The sequence below is a fragment of the Stegostoma tigrinum genome, chromosome 10, assembly GCF_030684315.1.
Source record: "Stegostoma tigrinum isolate sSteTig4 chromosome 10, sSteTig4.hap1, whole genome shotgun sequence".
NCBI lineage: Eukaryota > Metazoa > Chordata > Chondrichthyes > Orectolobiformes > Stegostomatidae > Stegostoma > Stegostoma tigrinum.
Window position 1 is genome coordinate 50,661,901 of NC_081363.1, and position 20,376 is coordinate 50,682,276.

At 38.5% G+C, this 20,376-nt stretch overlaps 1 protein-coding gene across 2 annotated transcripts in view; it reads left to right on the plus strand.

The window, feature by feature from the left end:
* The window catches only part of kiaa0586 (KIAA0586 ortholog), a 490,003-nt gene that overhangs the window by 360,253 nt on the left and 109,374 nt on the right, over positions 1-20,376 (plus strand). For both annotated transcript variants that reach the window (XM_048537548.2, XM_048537549.2), the window contains exon 20: positions 20,213-20,296. In XM_048537548.2, coding sequence (XP_048393505.1) covers positions 20,213-20,296 — 84 coding nt within the window. The remainder of the gene's footprint in view (positions 1-20,212; positions 20,297-20,376) is intronic.

Below are 20,376 nucleotides of genomic sequence, written 5' to 3' on the forward strand. Positions count from 1 at the left end.
ATGCATTGGGGCCAGTAAGAGCACAACTTTGAGCAACCTTGACCATAATGGCACCAACTCACAGAGTGGAAGTTTTCCCAGGTTTTCATGTCCATAGAAATATGGCCAATCTAATCTGATAAAATAACACCTACTGTCTACTCTCAGTCATCATCAAAATGATGGACTGTACCTTCAAACTGCATTTATGCACCCATGCTCAGTTTGGATTTTGCTGAGGCCACTCAAGTTCTCATTACAGATCTCATTACAGTCTTTCAACAAACAAGGTGAATTCTAGAGGTGCAGTGAAAGTGACTATGATTATCAAATGCTGCCTTGATGTCAAAGTGCATTATCATGGATCCCAACTGTCTGCACTGATTGGACTCATATGCAGATCAAAGGATTATGTCTGTGATTCTTGGAGGCCAGTTACTCCTTCCCAAGGATATGAGTGCAAGAGTTCCTTGGAGCTCAGCTATTTTTAACTGGTTAGACAGTTATCTGCTCTCCACAATAAGACCCAAGTGGTGAAGGTCACTGATGATTGCATAATGTTCTGTGCAATTTTCATCTCCGAATATAGCGTAGCTTTCTGTGCCTTTATGAATCAAGATTCAAACTCTGAGGTAGACTTGAACTGTTAAGTGACAAGCAACATTTATGCCTTTCAATTGCCAACCATTGACCATCTCCAACAAGGAGAATCTAGTCATCGTCCTTAACATGATCGTCATTACCGTTGCTGATTCATTTGTGATTGATATCCTAGGTGCTACGACTGACCCAGAATTTAAAAAGGGTCAGAACTGTATTTGAATATTGCCCACTGGGTAAATTCAACTCCATCAATACTCGAGAAGCTTGACACCATTTAGGACGAAGCAGCTCACTTGATTAGTATTCTTTCGAACATCTTCAGCATTCATTCTCTGCACCATTAGTGTACAGTTGCTTTGCAATTTGTGTACTATCTACAAGATGTACTTCAGAAATTCACTGAGCCTCCATCAACAGCACCTTCAAAGTCCATGCCTGCTAACACGTAGAACAACGGCAACAGGTACATAGGAATGCTGCACATGCAAGTTCTTCTCCAAGAAACATACCATCTCAACTTAGAGCTATATTGCTATTCTTCCAGTGTAGCCGAATGAAATATCCTTCTGAACACCTCTGTGGGCTGCGGCAGTTCAAAAAGGCAACTCACCACCAATGGCAATTAGGAATGACCAACAAATTCTGTTCTTGCAAGCCCTAAACAGATTTTTAAAAAGCATTAAGATGTCAGTAAGATGGACCACATCTTGCTTTGTCTACTGAGGAAATACCTGCTGCCAACTGGTTCTTACCAATCTTGGGGAGTAGAAGGAGTAGGCTTCCTCTCCTCCAACATCACTGACATTGGCAATACTCAGCATGTATTGGCGCATGAGTTATATTGTAATTATTTTTATGGGTTTAAAAAATGTTGATTTTAGTGTTTCATTCTTTGTTGTAAGTAGTAACATTCAGTCATGCTTGCAGAATGGTATTTATACAAAAATAAATCACTCTTGGATGATGCTGATTTGGCAGACCCTTTGAAAACACCTTGTGAGTCTGTGATTGGAATCACCTGTTTTATACTACATCAGCAAATATGGTTGGATAGCAACATCATATATTTGCTGTCTTGAGAGATCCGTCCATGTTAATCCTTTGGTAATGCACATAAGGCAGTGTTTTCCAATTAATCCAGTAATTTCTCTTTGTGTTTTTCCTCCCCAAACACATTATTTTACATTTAACTCCATTTTATATCTGCCAATAGTTGCCTACCTCACCATTTTTATCTTCATCCATCATATCCACTCTGCTATTTTGTGTCCTCACCAAAAATTGATCTGATGCTACAGGTATCCTGTGCTGAAAATATGAGTATTCCAGTCCCAACACCAAACTTTTGACATCCAGATTTGATATACACACATATATTTAGATGACTACAGAAAGCCAAACTGATGAAGAGCAGAACTAGAGCCAATCTTTGTACAATTTTATAAACATTTTATGACAGTTATATACATATAATATATATTTTTCTGATCAACCTGCTTAGAGATGTTATAACATCTCAACCAGCCACTTGGCCCAGAATTAGGGGAACTACCAGTGAGTCACGAGAGCCCTGAAGAGTTATTGTAAGTATGTATCTCCTGACAGATATTTTCTGATCAATCTGTTCAGAGGTACTAGTATGCACCCCTGGAGCAGGTAGGATTTGAACCGCAGCCTCCTAGCTCAGAAGAAGAGACACTATCACTTTGGCACAAGAGCCCTAAAGAACTATAAATTATTAGCACATACCTCCAAACTGAATAATTGGCAATGCCCACCATCTACAAACAATGAACAGTTTGTCACCTTCTATTCAGCTATAATTCAATCTATTTTAAGCTATTTTCATTGGTAATTCTCTATTTTTTCTCACATTATCTCTCAGTCACTTTAGCTTTGCTAAAAGACAACCATGTCACATTTTCAAGACCATAACTTTTTATTTCCTTTAATTCTTAACCATGGACTTAAAAAAAAGGAAGATATGGCCTTAAAGCAAGTTGATTGTGCAAAGGGATGGCTGTAGTTTTAAAAATCATGTTTACTGGTACAGATTGTGAGTTGAGTTTGTTGCACTTGTGTCTTCCTGGAACAGTGGAGAGTAGAAGCAGACTTCACAGAGACAATTCATTATGATGAAGGGACAATTGCTTGGTGACAACATTTCATTTGTTTCCTGACTGGGTGGACCATAGCTTGTGTGAAGCCAATGCAGCAGAAAACCATCTAAGCTACAAACAGAAAACATCAAAACTATCTGCCTCTACCTCTACCTTGAGTAGAGTTACCAGAAAGTTTCCGGTATCAGCTAGCTATCTTCCGCTCGCCCACCTCTGCAAATTCCCTGTCGAAGGAGGGATAAAATATATTTAAAGACAATGAAACAATGAATTCTGGACCACTAAATAAAAGAAAGCAAGGGTTTGCAAATAACCTTCTTCAACAAAAAAGTTCTAAAAGGAATTGAAAGGAATCAAAAGAATCACTCGATGAATCCTGTGGACCAGACAGATGCTGCTGAACTGTTTCTCCCTGATTTTTTGTTAACCTTTTCTACCTGTTTATAATCTGTGTATATGTGAGAAGGGGAATTTAACTAGTAGCGTTAATTTTTTTTTCTTTCAAAGAAGTGGAGTTTACTCTGGAGAATCAGAGGTTCGCAATTCATACTTCCTAATTGCTGTTAGTTAAAAATGATTGTTTTGTTTGTTGTTAGGTACAGAAACCTGGTGACTGTTTTCTTTTAACCTAAGTTTGGGAATTCGGTACATTGTGAACTTTGTGTAGTTTGATTAAATATTTTCACACTTGTGATGACGCCAGGAATAATAAGACTTGATTTCCAGCATATTACCCGATTGAGTGTGATAACATTTGCATCGACCATTGTTTTCTAAATGTCCATCAAATGGCTTTCAGTGTGGTTCATTTTCTCAATGTTTCAGTTACGTAGCAGGGAAACCAAGAATTTGTGAAGATATTAATGAGTCTAGCAAAGATTCATTTGTTACTGTAAATGACTCCATAGCAAATAAGCTCCTCAATGAGTGGGAACTACTGTATTTGGTAGTTACAGTTTAGTAGTATATGTAGGAAGTGCTATTGATTGTAGATAATTTGTGACCTTATTTATCTTGAAGGTAAAGGATCAAATGTCAGCTTCAGATCAAACAATACAAAAAAACAAACTTAAATTAACAATGTAAGGTGAATTTATGTTGGCAACTTGCAGTCGCACATTTGTTAGATATAACCATACTGTAGGGTGTAACTTGAAAGACATTTATCTTTTTAACAGGATGTATTTATATAAAAAGTTGCAGCAGCGATTTTATTCGCATTGTTGTCCCAGAGCTAATATCCATGTTGTCTAATTTTGTGTTGGTTTGGTCGGTTAGTTGTAGAAATACAATAGTATAGGACTACTATCATTCTAGCTTGTACTTGGTAAATCTTTACTTCATCAATTCTAACTCTGACAGTTTTATGACAGTGGATCAAATGGTCTGTCCTACGTGTTCTTTTATTCATTTGTGGGAAGTGGGCATTGCTGGCTGGACCAGCATTTATTGCCTATCCCTAATTGCCTTTGAAATAGAATACCACAACCAACTCTCTCTCCTTACCCCCTTGCAAAGTTTTCTTTCTTTAAATTACGTTTGGTATAATGGAAAGAACTGATATATGTGCCTTTGATTTATAGGCTGATAATTCTTTTTAATATTATCTGAATTTGAGATAATGCTAATATCAAGTTTTATTTGTATGTTTTCCAAGTTCAGACTTTATTTTTTATTATCTTTTCATCTGAAGCCAACAAATGTGAATCAAGAAAAAGGCTTGCAGCATATCAAATCATGTTGCGCACAACAACTTTTATTGATACTGTCCAGTGACTAGAATTGTTTCAAGTAACAACAGAATTTGGGTAGGGGTAGTGGTGGAATTTAATGGAAGAAGAAAAGAAAAACCTCGAGTAGCAGTGTGTGGGGAAAAAGCATTGGATGTGGTCCTTTGGGTGTGATATGATATAGATTTTCAAATTAAGTAATGGCTATGAAAGTATCAACAGGCATACAATTTGTGAGAGTGAGAATTGTAGAGTCTTATATTCCTACAGCATGGAAATAAACCTTTTGTCCAACTAATCCATGCCACCCATTATCCCGAGAAAAACTAGCCCATATTGTTTCTTATTCATGGACTGATCCAAATTTCTTTTAAATTCTGTAACTGCATCCACATCTACCACTTCCTCTGGAAGTTCATTCCACACACAAACCAATCTGTGAAAAAAATTGCCCTCATGTCTTTTTTAAATCTTTCTCCTTAAAAATATGCCCCCTAGTCACCACGCTAGAGGAAAGACATCTGCCATTCACTTTATCTATGCCCTTCATGATTTTATAAACCTCTGTAAGGTCACCCCTCAATCTCCTATACTCCAGTGAGAAAAGTCCCAGCCTAAGACACACGATTCCAGTCTTCTCTAGCAATGCACCATTACTTTTCATTAACATTTAAAATTCACCCTTCATGTTGGCATGTTTTTTGTCCCTTTCTTCCTCCAAAGAAGAAATATTGAATATAGTTTCAGCTTGTTCGGAAAACCTGGACCACAACTGTTCACCTAAGTCATAGACCTGCAATTAGAGCTGATCTTCCCTGTCAGCATTTCTAAAATTTTTGATTAGCTTTTGAGAGTTTTCTAGTTTACAGCATAGAGACAAAATTGCTCCTGATCGCAGATCTTGAATGGCGTTTGTAACTATTTTGTGAAGGATCCATCAAATTTTTACTTCTGAACCTAATTTGTTTAGAAGGTGATTTATAAGGTCAAATCACATATTAAGGCAGTGTTGAATTTCTGTATTATGTCCTAATAATCAATTACAGTACAGATGCCCAAGTATGGCACTAATAATTTTACAAACTAAAATTTATCAAACTATGTTGCTTCACTGCCACAGCCTTGAGCCTTCATGAGGAAGTTGCATTTTATTTTGTTGTACCCATTTGAATTTATGAATGGAACCACTTTGAGACTTGTTCTTGTTCTACAGACCTCCTGTCTACAACCTGCTGTATTTTAAAACAAGGGTATATATTACTGATAGGATGTTGATCTTTAGTGATGTCTCCTTTTCGTATTGTGACATGTTGATGCTGAAATGAAGTCAACATAGCAAGTTTGGCTAAGACTATTAGAGAATATGGCTATGAACTGTGAAATTACAGTAGCTCTGATATTCTGATGGCCAGATGGTCATTAGAACACTGTAGAGAGGTGTGTACATGGGAACCATGCAAAATCCCCAATCTAACTGGCTCCAATTGCCCAGGAAATTGAAATGACGATTTCCCCTGCATCTGGAACCTTCCAAAGAGACTTTTGAGTCTCCCCACTCATATAAGTTTAATAGGTACCAAGGAAAGGTTAAGGGAATAAAAACTACTCTAAATCTCTGAAAACAATTAAACTGAATCTCCAACGCGCCATTGATGGAAGCATCATAGGAAAGGAATTCCAGAGCATAGTACCTCAACAGCTGAAGGCTAAGCTGCCAATGATGGAGCAATTAAAATAAAGATGTACAAAAGGTAAGAATTGAAGTAGCATGGATACCTCAGGAGCTTGTCAGTAGAGCCAAAATGTAACACTTGGCTCATTGATATCTAGCAAGGTTCCCACCGTTGCCAAGATTAAAGAAACCTTATCCAAATTGAGGAATTTAAAAATACCCAACATATTAACCCCTGAAGAATGTTGACAAAAGCATGATCAATTGATTGTACCAGCGATTTATGCAAGTATAAACTGATGAAACTATCTGGTGTCATTGGTTCTAAAGAATCCTCATGTTTTTGAACGAAAGTATTGGATCCGAAACAGTTTGGTCTGTTGTTATGTCAACAGTGGTTAAAATATTTTCTTGGGTGATGTTAATGTCAAGATCCCTCTGAGAACTCTGAGAATTCCTGCGAACAACATTTTACCTTCATCGAGTCCAGTGCAAACTTTGGCCAAATATTTATACTACAACAGGTGGGAGCCAAGCATGTTAAGTACCATGAACTTAAATATCACCTACGCTGATTTTTGAAAATAAACTTAACTCATTGAGTAGAAAATGCCAAGCCTCCAGATACAATTTCTAAAAATTCCAACCAACATTAAAGCATTAATCAGAGAGCTTTATGCCCACACAAGTAGTGGGTGTGAATTGATGAAAGCTTTCTGAGCTTTTCAAGTTTAGCAAGAAGTATTTTAGGACTGCACTGTTGCCTCTGACTGATATTTGCCAAGCTTTTCATTATATCATGAAGACAACAGCACAGAATAGTGGCGTGGAACCAGCCCTGGCAATATCTGTATCTAAAAAGATCTAGACTTTGCAGCAACATAGTGACTTTGGCTCAATCTGTGAACAGCCCTTCGAAAGCTCTAGGAATTTGTGAGGTGTATTTAGCCTTCAAATTCAGATCAGTTGAAATAAAACTGTATAAAGCAATATAATTCCAGTTTCCTTCTTCAAATAATCTGCCCAAGGTAGTTTAATCAATGTAACAGTAGATAGTGTGATTTCTACCAAAGGTGATTGTTTTGATGAGCTGTTGATGCATTATTGAAATTAAAGATAACAATAAAGTATGCCTAAACATAATGGTACGCCAATTCATAATGGATGGAGAAACTGGCAGATGCTTCATCAGTTTGGGATGAGGCCTGTTACATCATTGACTATAATGTCTGTCCCATCATTTGAAATCTAGAATCAGTAAAATAGTACAATTGTTACGGTTTGAGAAAGGGCAATTTAGATACCTTTCCAGTAAAATCAGAATTTACCTGCTTTTAGACTCTTATGCCATGTGGATTTTGGTCTGTGTGTGAGTGTGATTAACTTGTCAATATTTTTGGAGCCAGGACTTTTTAAAACCAGTATTAGAGAAGGAATCCCTGCATGATAAAGGGAATTTGTTTGGTTTGGGAAAAGTTTTATGAGCGGACAAACTAAACATGGAGAAACATTCTTTGCTTAAGAGAAAAACCTATAGTTTTGAAAGTTTTTTTTAGTTTGCAGAAGTCCTGGTTGAAGTTAGATTTATGAGTAGTTCCTGCTAGAGATAAGCATTAGTTCAGAAAGGGTAAGAGATAGGTTACCTCAATGTACGGATTTTAGTTGAAACCTCCAGGCTAGAAGTATTTGGTTAGAATCATGAAGATGTTATTTGAAGCTGTGAATGTCTAAGTTGAGTTGTATGACTAATCAAGGAACAAGCTCCCGAAATTTCTCCACCAGGAATTGAAAGAACCAATTATGTTAAACCTACAGATGTGAAAGGGAAGCAGGCTGTCTCTGGTGTTTGAGCACTATAACATGATGGTGTAGGGAAAGGTGAGAGTGTATTTTACTGCATGCTTGAAATCTTTCAAATTGTGTTCTATAAATTGCTTTGTTTGCTCTATTATAGAACATAGAACAATACAGCACAGTACAGGCCCTTCGGCCCACAATGTTGTGCCGACCTATTATCCTGCTAAGATCAATCTACCCCGCATACCCTATATTTTACTACATCCACATGCCTATCCAAGAGTCGCGTAAAAGTCAGTAAAGTATCTGACTCCACTACTGCTGCCGGCAGCACATTCCAACACACCCACCACTCTCTGTGTTAAGAGCCTACCTCTGACATCTCCCCTATACCTTTTTACCAATCACCTTAGAATTATGCCCCCTCATAATAGTCATCTCCACCCTGGGAAAACGTCTCTGACTATCCACTCTATCTATGCCTCTCCTCATCTTGTAAACCTCTATCAAGTCACCTCTCATCGTTCTTCACTACAATGAAAAAAGCCCTCACTCCCACAACCTTTCCTCATAAGACCAGCCCTCCAGTCCAGGCAGCATCCTGGTAAATCTCCTCTGCACCATCTCCAAAGCTTCCACATCTTTCTTGTTAGGAGGTGACCAAAACTGAACACAAATATTCAGAGAGTGGTCTAACCAGAGTTTTATAGAGCTGCAGCATAACCTCACAGCTCTTAAACTCACTTCCCCTGTCAATGAAAGCCAACACACCATACACCTTCTTTACAACCCTATTAACTTGGGTCACAACTTTGAGGGATCTATGGACGTAGACCCCAAGATCCCTCTGTTCCTCTTCACTGTCGAGAATCCTGCTATTAACCCTATTCTGTATTCAAATTCGACCTTCCAAAATGAATCACTTCACACTTGTCTGGGTTGAATTCCATTTGCCATTTCTTTGCTCAGTTCTCCATCCTGAGTTTAAGTCAATGTTCTGTTGCAACCTACAACAGCCCTCGATGCTGTCCACAACTCCACCAACCTTCATGACATTGCAAACTTACTAACCCACCCTTCCACTTCCTCATCCAAATCATTTAGGTTAGATTCCCTACAGTGTGGAAACAGGCCCTTTGGCCCAACAAGTCCACACTGCCCCTTGGAGCATCCCACCCAGATCCAACTCCATCCCCCTATAACCCACACACCCCTGAACACTACGGGCAATTTAGCATGGCTGATCCACCTAGCCTGCACATCTTTGGGCTGTGGGAGGAAACCACGCAGACACGGGGAGAATGTGCAAACTCCACACACACAGTTACCCGAGGCTGGAATCGAACCTGGAATCGAATGCCTGTTTTGCTTTGGCAGAATGACCTTACACAGTGGTCTTTCCCCACTTGCTGCCTCAAGCTTTAGTGCATCCCTATGTATGTAGACCTGGAGCTTGGAATGCCCCAGTCAGCAAAATTCATTTGGGGTCAACTCTTTCAATGGAAGACCAGCAAGTTTTGGTCAGACCAAGGTGTGTCTTTCACCGCACTGATGCTCTTCCAGGCACAGTCATATTTGCCTCGGTGTGCGTCCTTGGGAACGGACCACAGAGCAGAGGAGGAGCAGAGCATCATGGAGCTGCTTGGGACAAACATCAACAAAAACCACTGCATCTCTCTCCAGACTTCCCTTGTATTGCCACATTCCAGATAGAGGTGTGTGACAACTGTTTCGAGGGCAGTGTGCAGTGGCACAGAGGGTCCTGGCATGAATGAAGGATCTCACAGGCACAACCCTTCCAACGCCCTGCCAAGCAATGTTCTGGTGCTTGTTGGAATGTTTATATGTTATTTTTTGCAAGAAAACTTCTGCTTTATTGTTAAAACTAAATTTTCAGCATTCTGTTGATTCAATGAAAGCCCATCTCGTAAAATAAAAAAAAGTCAACCAAGCTAGATTTCAGAGAACAAGGTGTAGAGCTGGATGAACACAGCAGGCTAAGCAGCATCAGAGGAGCAGGAAAGCTGATGTTTTGGGCCTAGAACCTTCTTCAGAAAATTTTTTTAAGAAGGGTCTCGGCCTGAAACATCAGCTTTCCTGTTCCTGTGATGCTGCTTGGCCTGCTGTGTTCATCTAGCTCTACATCTTCTTATCTCAGATTCTCCAGCATCTGCAGTTCTTACTCTCTCTCAAGCTAGATTTCAGTCTGGGTCTGAATTGTCAAGTAATAGCTGCAGATAGGATCATTCCATTATCTATTGATTACATTCTGTTGACTGATATCAAGTTCTCAAAAGATTTTTAATGATGTTCCAACTGGAAATCTTGAATACAAATATATACTATTACTTTATTAGGAAAGCTGAGTGAGATTTCAAGGCATTGATCTTACCTTAGGGTGTAGCTGAGTTACCAACAGTACGAGCAAGTGCAATTATCTGTGATATTATTTAAACTGCTTGATGAGGATACTTCCTTGTAATCATTTTTTCCTGCACATGTGATGTTAGTTTTTCAGAAGCTGCAACATTAATGTGTAAATTAAAGGACATTTTAAAATTGATGGTTAGCTACAAAATAGCATTTTACAACTACACTCCCTTCCCCCCACCCCAACTCCCAATCCAAACACAGCTGCCAAAATGAAATGAAATAAATCACAAGTTGAACGTTTCCTTGTATGAAATGAACAAATTGAAAAGATATCCAGTTACTATACAATTCCTGTCAGATAAAGTGGTACAAAGGACAAGGCTTATTCCATAAAGTGGCACAGATTACATGATTACATGGATTTCTGTGTTCATTTCCAATTATGACTTTTTAATCGATTGATTGACTTTTAATAATTTTCCCCTTAAAAGATAACTTTGTTTGCTAAAACCAAGGAATATTTATGCACAAAACAATTTATTTTGTTTATTGCAGCTTTGGTACATACCCTATATTTCAAAAAGTATTTTTCTATGACTGGCTAAATGACTAATACTTATGAGTATGCAGTTTAGTGCTGTTCCTTTTTCACAGAATAACATGTTCTCCCAAATACAGGCATGCTGGCTTCGAGTACAGTGGAAATCTATTTTTCCTTTCCGGCTGGCTTTGTTCCAGATAGCCCGTGGGGTGGTCTCTCATCTGCAGTGCATTCATCACAACCACTGCACAGAAAAAAATGGGGTGTGGGCCAGTCTGGTTTCCTGTACTTGGGATAGACATAATTAACAACTGAAGGGTTTGTGTTTTAGCTTGAAAATGCATTAATTGTGGAAACTGGCTTTTGAGCTTTGAAATGTGTTGTTAATTGATAAAAAATGTATGTAGCTGTTAGGATTATGACTCATTAATTTCTTTATAGCTTGGGTTGATATGGCTTTTTCTCAAAAATTGGGTTATCTAAGGTTTAACTCATTAGGTATATGTTTCAACATGACAACAGTTAAGAGTTTCCAAAGAGGTCTGGCATGCAGCTGTGTGGTGATAATTACAAGTCTGCCAGAATTAAGTGCATAGTGCGTTCAATTAGCAGTCCCAATTATTACTCCATCACAATGTGCAGAGTCCCCTTTATTAACAAGTAGGCGTCAGTCTAATGCTCCAATAATAAGGGTGTTGCTGACGATGCAAAAAAACTTAATCTGAAGTGTAAATTAGAGGAGGCTATAAAAGAACCCCATTTAAAACACAACTATCTAAGTAAAGGGTGGAATTTTATCAGTTAATTAAGATTTATGTGATTTATTCTCTTCAAAAAATTTTTCTGAGTTTTTTCATATTACCCATTTTTAAAGATCATCACTACTTCTCCGTTTTACTAACCATTTAGTTGTTGCCTTCCTCATCTCTGAAAATGTGCCTTGCTTTCCACACCATTGAGAGTGAAATGTGTTTCAACCAGTCACGCTATATGTAAATGTATTTCATAAAATTGGCAATGCTAAATGAAAAAAGTTCACCTCTTTTCTACAAGTACAGATCATTTCCTTTTCCCTTTTGCTGAAGTCTGGAGTAATGCCAAATTGTATGAGTTAACAACATACTTCAGTCTGCAACTTTGTCATTAGGGAAAAGAACTTACGGTTTTGCAACATTTTCTGATTTCATGAATCAATGGCTGTTTTATATATTATACCCTTCATAACAAATACATTGAAGGAACTGTTATTCAACAGCATATATTTGATTTTGTAGCTTATTGAAATTTTTAGAATGGACAGTAGAGAGCTTTCTCAAGTAATCTTTTGATAAACAGTGAGCATTGACTAAATCTGTGAAATGTAATTGATTTGGAAGTAGAACAATCAATTATTAAGGCCCTGAAATTAATTGAAAGAGTTTAGGAGAAAACATGATCACAAGATGTCAATGAGAGTGCGGCATTTGCTACTCAGCATAGGTAAAATTGTTTAGCATTTCACAGAGCTTGATGAATGAAAAGCACAGGTTTCACGACTTATTCTTTAAGATCCTGACTTTGTCAATTTTTCTGAATTAATTTGGAGTTCCAAGTCTGATCCTTGTTCAACTCTGCAACAGAAGAGGCTGAGAGGCCATTTCTAATCCAGCGAGAGCTACCTGACAGAGTCACTTGAAATTGTTCTAGGTTTGTGATTTAATGCCGCATCCTTTGGAATAACTCTTAAACATGAATCAGAAATACCCACAAGTGATGGTAGTGTACCTGCTACTGTTAAGAAAACCAATGACCCCAGCAGTGAATTTGAAGATTTTAAAGTGTCTTTAGGTCTGAGAACAAGCAATCAAAGATGGTGGAGGCCATGGGCAAATGCCTACATTGGGGAAAACAAGCCATAGTAATGCTGATAAAATCAAACAAAATATGCAAAATATTACACCTTTAAGTGCTAGCCAGCAGGGTTGCACGTGAAATACTAAGGTGGAGAACATGGAAAGACTTCTGACAGTATAGATTGAAGACCAATACCAGAACTGAGTGGCTTTTATTTGGGTGTACACCCAAATAAAAGTCAAAAAACCTGTATGAAGACTTAAACATTGAGCAGGATGAAAGTTCTTGGTCAGAAGACAAAGAACAAAGAAAATTACAGCACAGGAACAGGCCCTTCGGCCCTCCAAGCCTGCGTTTTAATGCCAGCATAGGTGGTTTCAAGGAACATTCCTGCTTGCACAACATTCAATGACTCTTGCTAAATCAGAAATGACTGCCAAATTCTTTACCTATTTGATGCACGTTGTTGAAGATCAGGGAATTCTGATATGCCTACAACATCGTCAAGGGCATTGCAAATATTGCAGACTTATAGGATGAAGGCACCAGTGTTGTGTCTGAAATTGTGAGACAAGATTTGTGGATTGTGTGTATCAGCAACCTTTAATTATCCCATGATACTGTCCCTGAGGTCCAATGTGAAATTACCATATCAACAAGAAAGGCTGGGTTTAACGTCACAGTTAAGTCTGACGTGGTGGAATTGCTTGCATTCAACAGAGAATTGCTCCATGAAAACTTAATATGGCTAGAAAATAATTAGCAGGGATGGAAGGAGGTGTGGTTGTCAGCAGCCGATCTCTTTGTGCCTCGTCCATCAATTTAGCGTGGAATGCCTTTGAACGAGAATTCACAGGGGAGCCTGAAAGCAACTCTGTAATATAGGATTAGGCCTTTAGGTATGCATTCATTGATCACTTTAAGGGCCTTGCTATGATTTTGTCATGAGGAGCCAAATAGTACCGCCCATCTTTTCCCCCTCCTCATTTGAACCCAATAGGTTCTGTATAAAAAAATTTTCCAGTTCAGTGTGTTTTAACTGCTTATGTGTTGTGACTGTAACAGACAAAATAGACAAATTTCTTTTGACCTCTTAAAAATAAAAGAGGCAAATATTTATTGTTCTTAAGTTGATCTAAAAAACTCCAACTTTCACACACACATTCAAAGTTGACATGCACACAAATAGAGTATCAACGAGAAGATAAATTATGGAAGATAAAGTCTAGTAAAGTTAAAGGGTTGGACATTGCATGAAGATTGGTGACTTGGCTGAATTCAGAGTGAATTCTGGTACTCCTGACTTCGAATTTGAAGTGATTAATGCAGAATGTTGATGTACAATTTATCTGCTGTTCTGAATATGGTAGCTACAGGATTGAGTTATTTTTAAATTCTCTTATCTGTGGCAAATATAAAATTTTTTAAAAAGCAGACAGCGTTTGAAACTTGCACGTTTTCTGGGCAGAGAGAGAACTGGCACTGGGTTCTTGCTCCTTCAGCATCTCGTGCTTGTTCTGGTTTTCAGAGAAAATAAGTGCTGAAACACACAAACAGTTAGTGGTTTCTCACATTACTGTTTTTTCTGCACCTGTACTTACCCCAGAAATGTTTATGATACTGTGTATTCCAGATGCCTAACATGTACAATTAGATGATGTGTGAACAAATTCCTTTCAAAACCAGAGTAGCATTGTCTGAGTAATTGTGTTAGATAATTAGGCTCTACCAAGTTGGGTGTACAGGTGATTGTCTGGATGCTTTGTAATGGAAGTAGAAATCGCCCTTGTTCATTACTGCTTCAAGGCAGTGGTTCTTGGTAAGGCTTTTCAGAGAGATTAATGGTACTTAACAGCCTTGGAATGTTATGCAAACATCTAGCCATCTTTGACTATGATTTCAAGTTACTTGAATGTGAGGTTTTGCCTTTATAATAAAGATTCAACTGGTGGCTTCTAACCAATAAGTCGATAAGGTCATTTGTCATATTGTATGGCGTCTAAGCAGCTTCAGTTCATGGTGACATGGGAATCCCTGTGCATTTAATCTGGGTGGAGCTCAAAGACAGAGCGTCCCTAGTCCCGCTTCTGATCCATATCTCCAAACCTACATTACATTCCTCCCAGAAATTTTCATGATTTGTTATTGTTAGTGATGACAGATCTTGCTGAAGTCACTGCCATGGTGGTATAAAAGTATTCATTTTAACCACAACTGAATACTTGTCTCAGCATTAGACAATGAAACATGCAATTTGAGAGCACTGTTCGCAACCACTGACTATTGCAAACTGCGCTGTGGCAAATGAAGTACTTTTGAAGTATAATCACTGTTGTAATGCAGGAAATATGGCAGCAATCTGCTTGCAGCCAAGCTCTCGCAATCATCAACATGAAAGTGACCCAATAATTTAGATTTGTGATCTTGATTGAGAGCTAAATAGTAACTAGACCACCTGAGGTAGCTAAAAACTGAAAGAACTGTGGATACTGCACTTCGGGAACAAAAACAGAAGTTGCTGATTGAGTTCTGAGGAAGGGTCTTCGGACTCAAAACATTAACTCTGATTTTTTTTCTTTACAGATGCTGCCAGACCTGCTGAGCTTTTCCACCAACTTCTGTTTTTGCATCTATGGTTGCGACTTAGCTATTTTTCAAAATAATGTCATGGGATCCTTTGTATCCCCCTGAAAGGATTGATGGGGCCTTGGTTTAACACTTCCAATAGTGCTATGATCTCCCAGTAAAACATTGGACACTCAACTTTGAGTCTTGAGCAGACAGTGTGCTGCCAATTGAGCCACATGACTGTAATGCTACAACATTAAATTCACACTCGGTTCTGCCATTGGACATCTCCTTGAAGGCATTTATGTAAATGATGGAACCACAGAAACAGTTTTATTCAGTTTTGTCTTTCCCCAGAATTTCATTACAGGATAGACATGACTGAGAGTACCCTCCCTTTAATATTACTGTGCATGGAAGTAATGACGATTGCATTGATACAATCATTCTAAATTTATAATGTGAGAATCTACAACTGATCTTTAGGAAGTCAGCATATTTAATATTCATGGATGATGAATCCCAGGAGTGATTCTAAGACAATAATTAATAAAGAGGTTCTGGTAATATCATAAATTACAAGAGTAAACATGTACGAACTGAGATTAATTCCTTGACACTCATTTTATTTCTGTTGTAAGGTCTTAAATGTCCATATTACCTGTGCCCACATTCCTACTGCCTAAGGGTTCCAAGCGTGGCTGCTTCTGTGGAGAAAGAAACAATGTTAACTTTTCGGTACAGGTACCTTTCTTAGGGATTGCTAATTCTGGTGAGGGCTTCAGCTTCTCTGGCCACGTGATTCTCTGAGGAAGGTGTCCAAGAGATTTTTGTGTAATTGTTGAGCAGATTTTACATGAGGTAGAGCGCTGAGTGCCATTGTGGATGTGGCATCACAACCCTCATTCAATCATTCACATTTACATTAAGATGGGAAATTAAAGAAAGTTAATGATTAGAACAACTACATAAATATAGAGGCACTGTGAAGGGACTCTTGTGGTGCAATGGTAATATCCCTACATTTGGTCCAGAAGGCCCATGTTCAAGTCACCCCCTGCTCTAAACGTGTGTTATAATATGACTGTATGGATTGGGTAAAAACATCCATAGACGCACTGTGTATATTAAATAAACAATGATGTTATATTATTATAGAATTTGTAAAGAGCTGGGAACAAATTGTGTGAATAATGTTACAGCCAGATCCTAGTTAGACCTAATTAAAGTAATTGTTTTGCTTTGCAATTAACTGACTTATAGATTCATAGACATTCACAGCAGAGAAAGAAGCCATTAAGATCATCATGTCCACACCATTCAACCACAATTTGATGACACTAATCCCTTTTTCTAGCTGTTAGCTCACAGCCTGGAGGCTATGGCAGTGCAAATGAAAAATCAGAATACTGCTTAAAAGTTAAGCATTTCTGACTTGGCCACCCTTTCAAGCAGTGAGTTCCAGATTCCACTATTTTCTGGGTGAACCATACTTCCTCAGATCTTCTCTTACTTTAAATCAATGCCTGCTGCTATTGACCCCTCTACTAATGGCAAAAATGCTTCCCATTCCATCCTGTCTGTGCCCGTTGTAATTTTATCCACCTCTGTCATTCTCAAACTTGACAGTTCCGAGTAAAATAAGTTCCGTCCTGTCCAATCTTTTCTTATGGCTCAGACCCTACTACTGAGGCAGCATTCTGATAAACCTCCTCTGCATCCTCCTTACTGCAAACTTTTAAACAAAATTAATCATTCATGGGATGTGGGCATCGCTGGCTAGCATTTATTTTCTATCCTTAATTGTCCAAAGAGCAATTGGAAGTCACGTGGTCGTTCTGGAATCACATGCAAGCCAGAACAGGTAATAATGGCAGATTTCCTCCCCTAATATACCAGATGAGTTTTCACAATAATTGGCAGTGGTTACATAGTCACCATTAGACCCTTTTTAAAAAAAATTCCAGATCTTTATGAATTCAGATTTGTCCTCTACCATGGTCGGATTTGAATTCATGTCACCAGCACACGAACATGGGAATCTGGATTGTTAGCCCAGTGACAATGATGTGAGGCCACTGCCTTCCCTACTTCATCCTTCCTATCAGGTGGTGATCAACAGTACTCCAGTAGTGACCTAACCATCATTATGTATACAGTTCTAGCATAACCTCTTTATTCTTGTATTCCATGTCTTGGCTATTAAAGGCTAGTACCTCAGATGCTTCCTTAACCACCTTACCTACCTGTCATGCTACCTTCAGGATCTGTAGATACACACACCATGATTCCTTTGATGTTCAGTACTTTAAAAAGTACTACCATTCATTCTTACGCTGTTAGCCCTCTCCAAGTGAATTACCTCAATTTGTGGTTGAATTCCGTTTGCATATTACGTTCTTCTGGCATTGCTCTACATTAAACATTTACCATTCACCATTCCTGCTTCATCACCAGTACATAAGACAGTTTAGTTTTCCGCATAATCAGATTGTTTTCTATCGTCTTCATTGTGCTGTTATATATTTATCTTTACAAATTACTTTAGAGTCAACAGCATGGAAACAAATCCTTCACCCCAAATCGTCCATGCTATCCCAGGTTTCCTCAACTGAACTAGTCCCATTTTGCCTGCATTTGGTCCATATATACCTGACTATATAAGAGATGAATTCCTGTTTTTTTCCATGTGTTTTACTTAGTTTCACAGAGCACTGTGCTTCAGATACAGAAGATACTGTAGTAGGTTGAGAGAGCATCGCCACAGTACTTATAGGAGAATATTGCAGCTGGAGGAAGAAAATTCAGAGGTTGGTAGAAAGCGGGTGCAAACAGTCGAAGGCTTTGAAGAGGGGCTGAAGAGCTTTCCTGGAATACCTACATAACTACACTGAGTTTTGCATCTTGCTCACAACTGGATGATGCAGCTCACCTTACATGTTATTTATGGTTATGGAAGGACAGTCAGATACCACAAATGCTCAGCCATAAAGTAGATGGGCATTTCACACTTCTGATTTTACAAACTCTCAGCCGTCTCTTGTTAGGCATGTGAAGTTTTATACTGAGATCAATATTCTCTGTAGTTTTTTTGGTCGTATGGACCTGTGAGGTCCATGTGTGACAGAAGTTTCTGCAAGCAATAGCAAGGCATTGGCATACCATTTAGCGTACGTGAAATCTCTCAGCAGCTTAGAGGGAACATTTATTGAGACTAATGACACTATTTCACCATGTCAATTAATTTTTCCAGCAGTTATTTGAAATAAACCTAGTGTTAGTGATATAACTTCTTACTGTTCTTCAATATGGGCATCATTGACAAGGCTAATACTTGTTGCCCATCCCTAATTGCTCCTAAGAAGGTGTTGGTGAGCCACCTTCTTGAACCATGTGTGTGCAGGTAGAATGCTGATAGGAAGGGAGTTTCAACATTTTAATCATCAAGCTGATAAAAGAGCAATCCAAGTTGGTTATGTAGGTTGTGTGTTTCCAAATATCTGCTGCTTTTGTCCTAGATGGTAGAAGTTGTTGGTTTATTTTTGTTGTCAGAAGAGCCTTGAATTGCTGCAGTGCATCTCATAGATTGTACATGCTGCAGTCACTGTATATAATGGTTGAGGAAGTGAATTTTCAAGTCGATGGGTGTAGTGCTAAACAAGTGGGCCGCTTTAAGCTGGATGGTGTTGAGCTTCTGAGTATTATTGGAACCGTATTCATCCAGGCAAGTGGAGGGTATTCCATTACGCTCCTGACATGTGCCTTGTCAATAGTAGATAGGTTTTGGTGAGTTGGAAAGTGAGCTGCTCTCTGGCTGGCTTATCCTCCACCATTCATACTGGATCTGACAGGCCATCAGAATTTTATCTGCTTCATTGATTGTGAGATTGTTTAGATTGACTGTCTATCAGATAGTGCTGCTGTTTGTCATGTTATTAGCCTGGCTTTGTAGCTTCATCGAGTTGACACCTCGTGTTTATGCATACCGTATTTATCTGTTTCGCTCAGTACACTGTATGGCAGTCAAAAAGTTGGGAATTATGTTCTTCTACATCTAACTAGAACAGATCCCAGCTTCCAGAAGTGAAAACCTGAAAGTGGAAGTATCAAATTTCAGGAGGCTTATTTTGTGGTATTATCTACTGCTCCTGGTGTGCTTTGTTGCACTATTCATTGGTTTGATTGCAATGGTGAATGACGGATATGGCGAGATATGAAGTTATAGCGTGTGTGTGAATGCAATTCTGGTGCTGCTGATGGCCTACATCACCTTACAGATGCCTAGTTTTGAACTGCTAGAGCAGTTCTGAATCTATGTCTATTAGTGTAATGCTGGTATCACATGACATGATAGGTAGTATCCTCAGTGGCAGAAACTGAGTTTCCTCATTATCTGCCACAGACCAGTCAGGCAGAAATGTCCTTCAGGGATTGACCAGCTTTGTCAGTAGAGGTTCCACTAAACTACACTTGGTGAGAGCCATTAAATTCAAATAAATAAAATCTATATAACTCTATGGAATTCCAAATTTCACTATCATTCACATGTTAAAAACATAATGAAAAGAACTGTCTTGCTGTCTCATGTTAAATCCAGTTCTAAGTTTTTTTCTTTACTCATGATCTCATGTCCGTTTGTTTCACTCATCACATTGAATGCCAGTGATAAACTTGGGAACTATGTTCCCCTACGTCTAGCTGGAACTGAGCCCAGGTCCCAGAAGTGAAAGATGATGTTCTAAAGCTCTGCTAGTCTGTCAAATCCTAGGAGCCTTATTTTGTGCCTTTGTGCATATCTGCAAGCCCTTTGTATGTCATTGATTCCAAAATGGGGAACATGGATTAATTTTGATAACTACTTGATTAACAATTAAGTGACAATATGGTTTGTAAACATTTCAACTCAGTGAACAGAAATAGGCTTTTCTTTGCCTTGACAATGTGAGTATTTTGGAGAAGTTCAACAATTTTAATCAACACTTTTAATTTTTTCCAGTCACAAGAGGCAGTCCAAAGTGAGGAAGGAGATATTACTGATTTTCCAGGGACCAGTTATGTTGCTGTTGCAGATTTACCAAAGGTAAATGCCAGGTTAATGTATGAACTTACTATTATGTAAATTTGAATTGCCCATTTAAAGGAAATTATGAAATGACTTAA